This window comes from Chanodichthys erythropterus, chromosome 4, assembly GCF_024489055.1.
Source record: "Chanodichthys erythropterus isolate Z2021 chromosome 4, ASM2448905v1, whole genome shotgun sequence".
NCBI classification, from domain to species: domain Eukaryota; kingdom Metazoa; phylum Chordata; class Actinopteri; order Cypriniformes; family Xenocyprididae; genus Chanodichthys; species Chanodichthys erythropterus.
In genome coordinates this window covers 14,577,969-14,585,577 of record NC_090224.1, presented here as the reverse complement: position 1 = coordinate 14,585,577, position 7,609 = coordinate 14,577,969, and the positions used below count along the sequence as shown (strand labels likewise).

At 38.2% G+C, this 7,609-nt stretch overlaps 2 protein-coding genes across 3 annotated transcripts in view; both read right to left on the bottom strand.

Annotated features, from left to right (window-relative positions):
* Positions 1–284: 284 nt before the first annotated feature.
* Positions 285–2,466, bottom strand: uts1 (urotensin 1). Of its 2 annotated transcripts, none has more exons than XM_067384236.1 (2): positions 2,380–2,420; positions 285–1,775 (listed from the first exon to the last, which is right to left on the bottom strand). In XM_067384236.1, the coding sequence occupies exon 2, from the start codon at positions 1,725–1,727 to the stop codon at positions 1,290–1,292; it is 438 nt and encodes a 145-aa protein (XP_067240337.1). In that variant the 5' UTR covers positions 1,728–1,775; positions 2,380–2,420; the 3' UTR covers positions 285–1,289. The 2 variants fall into 2 exon arrangements, with proteins under 2 accessions (XP_067240337.1, XP_067240336.1); XM_067384235.1 differs by having other exon boundaries at positions 286–1,749; positions 2,380–2,466.
* Positions 2,467–3,382: 916 nt separating this feature from the next.
* mpv17 (mitochondrial inner membrane protein MPV17) overlaps positions 3,383–7,609 on the bottom strand; it is a 30,784-nt gene continuing 26,557 nt past the window's right edge. Inside the window, exons 6-8 of the mRNA XM_067383165.1 lie at positions 4,896–4,928; positions 4,756–4,808; positions 3,383–4,313 (exon numbers count right to left, since the gene is read on the bottom strand). Coding sequence (XP_067239266.1) covers positions 4,244–4,313; positions 4,756–4,808; positions 4,896–4,928 — 156 coding nt within the window. The 3' untranslated portion in view covers positions 3,383–4,243. The remainder of the gene's footprint in view (positions 4,314–4,755; positions 4,809–4,895; positions 4,929–7,609) is intronic.

Sequence of the window (7,609 nt, the reverse complement as noted above, 5' to 3'; positions counted from 1 at the left end):
AAATAGGCTGATAATTCTGTATTTATCTACAAATACACCCAACCTTATTTGAAAATAATAATAATCATTCATTTGAATTGAAACTGCAAATGTAGTGTCACATGTAAAAACGCTTTTAGAATTAAGACCATTACAGCCCTTCAATTCATGAACATTTCAAAAGAACGTAGGGTCATTTCCATCTCACCTGTTACTCATGTGTTTTTATGTTTTGTGTGTAAATGTTCAACCCGTGTGATCATTACCACTTTTAATGGGTGATAATGAGCTTTCCATGTTTGCAGTTACTTGTAAAAGGCATGTAGTCTCATTTATTTCTGCAGAGTTCAAAATACAAAGGCATGTTTATGCATTTAGGTGCAATATAATATGTAATTTACATAATGATAAGCAATATACAATGTACAGTATATCTCAAGCACTTTGTAATATTGTCCAACATTATTGTCACAAACGTGGGTTAGCCTCTTGGTTGAAGTGCAAAGATCATTGTTTCCCACCATGTGAGGAGAACATACTTTTGCACTTATACAGTGAGCATCTGGTGGTAAATATAGGCATTATTACCAAAGTATAGCATTTGATGTCATGGGAACACTCCTGTTGGCAAAATAAGAGGTTGCAACCAAAGCAGCCATACAAAAATGACTCTTTAACAGTGGCCCATTTACAAGTGGATAGTGAGCATCTGATGAAAACCATGTTATAATTAGCAATAATAGGATTTGTAATAGTACTTCTTCCATTCATAACACTAATTAGGAGGCCAATAGCTTTAAACACTAAAAGGGTACCAGATTGATTGATTTGGTTGTTACATGTGAACCCCCTGCACAGCGTTTCGAGGTCCTGAGCAGGGCTTTTGCATGTGGTTTCCAGTTCTGAGATGGTCCAGAGGTGATGGAGAGAGCAGCAGGTCACCAGAAACTCTTCTGGCCACTCTTAAAAATAAAGGTTCCACATAACCCTGATGCCACAGGAGAACCTTTTTGAAGAACTTGTAGTTCTTCGTGCCGGGGTGCTTTAAAGAACCCAGAAACCAATAGCCTGATCTGAGGAAGATTTTTTTATTTAATCTCCAAAGAACCACAGCCAACTCAAGAACGAGAAGGAGGTTCTTTGCTGAACCAAAGAACCACTGAAGAACCTTTATTTCTAAGAGTGTGGGTCGAGCAGGAGGCATCGGTGAATGACTGTCGTATGCTTTAGCGAGAGTTTGGGGGTGTGAAAGAGTGCATTGAGCTTGTTCTTTACTCGCCGACTGAAAGCATCTTCATTGAACTACACAGCTACTTCCCAACCTCATCTAGATATTTGCGGTTCAGTTCCGCCTGTTCCCTTTGATTCTCGTTCCGCGCCATTTCGATCATGTTTCTCAGCAGGTGGAAGGTGAGGTCGATGGAGATCGGAGGATCGTCGTTCCGTTTGGAAAACTCCGTGAGCTCCTCTAAGCTGTTGTCCTCGTGAGGAGAGCGTAGCCGCGCCGTGGGGAAGTGCTGGAGATGCAGGACACCACCTGCTTTCTGCGCTCCGACGTTTCTTTGCAAATACTGAAGGAGTTTTTCACCCACCAGGTACGACATGGCGTCGTCTCCAGCCCTGGTTAAGAGCGCGTCGTCTAGCTGGTTGCTCATGAGGCTCAAATCGCGAGGTCGACAGGTGCTCAGCGGGACGTGGGTGGTCAGTAAGACTGAAGTAATGAGCAGGACCAAAGGGACGGGCTTCATGCTGGACACAGCCGCGCGCTTCCTGAGGAAAACACCCAGGTGTGTTAGCTTCAAATCAAAACAAAACTTTAATACACGACTATTCAATGTTTTCTGCTGGTTTAAGTAGTAGTGTAAATGAGTTATTCCTATATAAGTATATAAATAAATTAAAAGTTTGTTTAGTAAATATAAAAATAAGTTAGGCCATAAAGTTTTGAAATGTTACTTCATATATATATATCGATTATAAAAATAATACAATTTTTCAAATTATAATTACAAAAGAGTTAGTTATTTTTAATTAAAGATGAATAATCTAGACTTTTGTATTATGTAATTCAAAGTATTCATATAAAAATGGTCAGTATATAAAAGCTCGTGCATACAAAAATATTGCAGCTCGTTTATAAAGCAAAAAAGTACATCGCTGGTCCATGGTTTAATAACTTTGATTATCGTCAAAATCACAGTAAATTTAGGCTATATTTGGACATGCGATGGTGTTTTAATTAAAAACGTGTAAAAACATCGTAATACCGAATCTACGTTAAGACAGAGAAACCGAATCTTTACAATCAGCCAAATGAATGAACAATATAAACACTAATATCTCATAACTTGAATGGCCTCAAGTCAAAAAGTTGAAAGCAAGTCATATAAGGTAACTTACTCGATCGTCTTCTGTTGCTTCAAAAGAACTTGTAAGGAAGAGTGTTTGCAGACAGACTGGAGTGGAGCTCCTGTAGCTCAATGGTTATATACATCACACACAGCTCCATTGACGTCAGTGGAGCTGCATAAACTGCTTGTAAATGAGGCAATTCTGAACTGGAAGGAAGAATGGAGTAAAGGTGCTGTAGATCCGAAGGACAAAGTGAGGCGTTTCTTTGTCTCTCCAAAGTTTTCATTCAGAAAAGATGATCTTGATGCTGTTGCAAAGTCATGAACTTAGTTTCAAAGAAAATATATCCGAAGTTGGAACAGACGGGTGATCAGTGGATGGTGATACTTTGACTGTCAAATGACTTGTTTTTTTAAATGCACCTGAGTAAAGTGAGCTGAGGAGCTGCTGTCGTGATGGATTTCTGCACGGCTGGTCATTTGTGGTCAGGAGGAGAGCAGAAGCGCGCGACGGGGTCTGACTCTGTCCAAGGTGCTGAAATTCAAGATGCAGCCAGACCTCATTGGTTCATTTATATCCCAATAAAAACATTTATTTCTTTGTGCATATTCCTGTCTATATTGGGTGTTTCTACGTATATAATATATATATATATATATATGAGAGAGAGAGAGAGCCTATAAAGTTATTAAGATTTAGCTGTCTACAGTTATAACACATAAGCCAAAATCACATAAGTTACATTTGAGAACTTCACCATATAATTCAAGTTAAACTCTGTAAATGATGATACTGACATTAAAAATACACCACATGGTCATGAATTAAAATGCTTTGTGACCATGAAGTATAATATTTTAAAGAGTGGCTGGGAAAAATGTGTTCAACAGCCAGATGCAGAGGTTTAGTCACGGTTGAGTATCGTTTCTGGCTTGCCGTCAATTCCCCAGTGACGCAGCTTTAACCGGACACAGATATTTATATAAGCCTGACTTTCTAAGGAAATTCCTAAACATGGCTTTACCTTCCTGATCAGTGTGAAAGGACAAATAAAGCCAATATATATTTGTTAATGTTATTTAATGTTTTAGGAAGGATGACATTTTGTTACACTAGTTATCCAGTGACAGCTTTGTCCACTCAAAACACTGAAGCTGTGAATTGCAGTCAAGCTGAGGAACAGCCGCCCTACATCCTATTGGCAAGAGCAGCAAAGAACAGGGTCTATTAGTTAAACATTGTGTTAGGAAAACAGTAAATTCAGGCCAAGTTGTCAGTGTCAGCGTTTACTTTGAAATATGGCCCATCACCAATTTCACCAGAGTCCCTAAACACGCTAAAGTACATGACGCAAGGATGAGTTAACAAGGTTCAGATCCAGAAATTGAAAAAAACAACACATATTTGATGTCTTAATTTGTCATGCACTTTACGAGTGATTCCTTTTATGAAGAATGTTCAGGCAAAGGTAAAATTCATATGCTTCCCAATGCCCCAGTAGAAGACGTCACATCCGTAACATCACATGACCACAGAAGGCCAAAGAATGACTCAAAATGGAGTCACATTTTGTAACATACAGTCCTGCTGTTCTTATTGATTGTACCTTTGATAAAGCATAATTCACCATCAAAACTTTGGTAAAATAGACATAATATCAACTGCATAGAATCAATATACATTCTTTACATAATCACAAATAATACAATAGCATTAATTTCATATGTTAATAAAAAGTCTGAATTACATTGTCTACTTTGACCTTTGTAATGCAAACTACATCTGTAAGCTTTACGCTGCTATGTAAACTGAATGAGTATATCTGATAAAGATAAACTGTTAAAAAAAAAACTACAAACGAAAACTAAAAATAAAAATCAGTTTGAGGTAGTGGAAGATCTGGAACATATCGTCACATCTTATTGGCTTTCCAGGAGAGGTAAGAGTTCCAGGCAACAGCCACGATCTGAACCACAGCTAATCTGAAAAACACAAGCATGAACAAATGAAATCATGTGTTATTAATGTGATGCAAATATCACATTCATGCCTTAAAAAAAGAATACAAAAAACATAATATGAATCCAGGTGAAACAGACCGGCTGACTCTAGCTGTTAATCCTAGTGGGGAAATTCAGATGCCAGAAAGAAGTAACATCAAACAACGCACTTTTACAAAATTCCCAACAGTCAAAATAAGAGCCTAATTAAAGTCTCCCTGCTTCCTTCCCTTTAATATCCTTTCAGAATTCTATGCTGCACACTGGGTGTCTGAGACACGTCCTGTACGTTCTTTTCCCAGTGACGCCCTTAAATCTCCAGCACTGTTGGATTAATGCCCTGATGCAATGGACGAATTATCATTAACAATGATCACTTGACTTTTGAGGCTAAAAAAGGTTGTATTTAAAAACAGAACTTTACCTGTGGTGGAGAGGGATGAAATAAAAATTGGCTATCTGCACTGGAGGCCAAAGCTGGAGAAATGAAGACACATAGAACTCAACTGAATTAATTGAAAAAACAAAACAAAAGAAGAAAACAGTGTCAAGTATGCAACTTACATAGTAATTGGAGATCAAGGCATCCATGTAGTCCTATTGGAATCAGGAAAATTCAGAGTAAATACATGATCTGACAAAAATGCTGTTTAATATTATTACCATATTTCTGGTTAAGGAGGTGAACAAACCCTCAACCTTAAACTTTGGTGGGAAAAATGCTTGTTGAGGAGAGGTGTGCTATTACATTTATAAACAATCAGACTACCCAGATATTAATTGAGAAAATGTTTAGTTTTAATGAATTATTTTCAGGCGAAGGATCATAGGCTTAGAATTGAATATAATGAAATATATGACCCTGCTGCTTGTTCCTATCCAATATTCCCTGCAATGTTTTGAAAAGGAATTTTGACATTTCTTCAAGCATAAGCTAAAGGACACGTACATGGCCGTCCACATGATGTAAAAGAAAACCAGACTCATAGGACCAGGTGACCTTCTTCCACTGCCCTAAAGTTCATTTCAGACGCTCATGTGCCCATTGTAGGGGCTTTTGACGGTGGACAGTGGTCTGATTGGTCTGTGGCTTCGCAGCAGAGTGCGATGCACTGTGTGTTGTGATTTCGATGTATTTATTTTATTGCTTATGTATTTGTTCCTCTTTATGTAAAGCACTTTTTTTTTGTATTGTACCGTTTTTTTATGCTGCCTCTTGGCCAGGTCGTCATTGTAAATGAGAACTTGTTCTCAATTGACTTACCTGGTTAAATAAAGGTTAATAAACTTTAAAGGGGCTCTATGTAGGAATGACACCCAATGTTCAAAATAGGTACTGCAGTCCAAATTCCAAATATTGTTTGGCCCGCCCCCTCGTTCAAAGACGCGGGTTGCCAGCTTTTACAGCATATGGTTGCCAGCAACAATAGGGAGCGCAATTGGCAATGAAAGCTGAGGAGACTTAAACACTGTAAGCTGATGAGTTGATTTATCTGTTTTGATATGCTGTTGTTCATAGAGATATTTAGATGAATTTAGAGGCTTTTTAGCAGAGATGCACCGATTGCAATTTTCTTTTCCGATTCCGATTTTTTGTTAGTGTGATCGGCCGATAGATGCATATTTTTTGCCGATTCCGATTTTCTTTCTAAGCACTATAAATAACAAAATATATACAAACAAAAATTTACTTTTCTTCAATGCAGTTTTATTAAAAACACAAGTAAAAGTCAGTAATAAAATATAAACAGCTCAAATAAATGCAATAGAATAAAGAAAGCTATGAAACTAAGTTTTTCGGGTTAACTGGGTTTTTATTCAGGTAAGAAATACTACAGAAATTAAAGTAATCAAATGTAAAATGATTTTCTTTGTCTTTTGTTCTTTGATTAACATGACAGACAGCAACAGGAAACACTGCTGTCCCTTTAAGAGTTTATGAACGGTGTTCAATGGACCCAATACTGTTACACACGACATGGGTTCACTTTCTTAGCTATTTAACGATTCAAAACTGACGGTGTTTATCTGAATACTTGCCAAGATTGCCTGTGCCGCTGGTTTTGACATACTTTTGTATGTATTTGACAGTTTAAGCGCAGGAAGGCACTTATTTTGGTACTTGTGACTCTGTTTGATTTCTGTCTCTGTTTGTTCGTTTCACTTATATAGATCAAGTAGTGCGTGCGCTTTCGGTGTGAGCGCGAAACCTGTGGAAATTACTAAAATTATGTGCAATACAAGCACTACTTAACCGGAGCGAATGAGACGAAAGAGAGATGAGGCGCCCGCGCGGGTGTGTGTCACTTCACCGTGACAGAGAAGACAGCGGGAACGGGCAGCTGACGTTATTGCCTGATTCTCTGACCCAGTTTGTTTGCTGGTTTCCATGGCTGCAATATGCGGTGTTTTCCACTAACTGGCAACCTGTGATGTTGAAATACTATTGGATAAACTGCAGCACATGGTTTCACAGAGACCAAAACAAAAACAGACATTCCAACACGGAATGCACATTTTCAAAGTAGAAATCTGGCTGTAACATTGCGTTTCTGAGAAACAAGTAGGTGAACTTAGCATGTTTCCTAAATATCTGCAAACATATTAGGGTATTTTTATGCTTCATTAAAGTAAAAATCTTACATAGAGTCCCTTTAAATTACCATTGTGTCTGAAATGTGCTATTTAATAAACTTGTCTTGCCACAATCCTCCAATTACCATCATTCAAATTTTGTGTGACTTGTGCCACAGTAGACATTCTGTTCGCTCGGAGCGATAGCCTTCATTGCCCTTGTGCATCAATATCATCAGTGTATATTAGGGGTGTAACGGTACATGCGTTCTTCATGAACCGTCACGATACGGATGTCACGATTTGTGCATACGGTCAGATGATGAATGCAGTCAGTCACAGGCGATCCACACTCCAATCCAGAAGGGGGAGCGCGTAGCAATGCAATGCTGTTTTTGCCAACGGCCACAACAGGAAAAAGGGCAGAAGAAGAAACAATCTACGCACCAATCCAAAGCAAGTTTGTCGAGTTCAGATGGCACGCAAGAGCTTGCTAGTAGCCTATATGCTTATTTTTTAATCAATCTGTGTGAAGCGCTTCTGCCGCTCCATAAATTTTAAGGAAAGGAAACCAGTACAGCAGGAAGTGGCATCCGGTTTGTTTTCTTTATTTTACACAAGCACAGTTTTTTGTTTTTATTGTGAATGCACACAACTAAAAATCACCTTTACAGCTTACAGTTTTATAAATCACCCTTTACAGT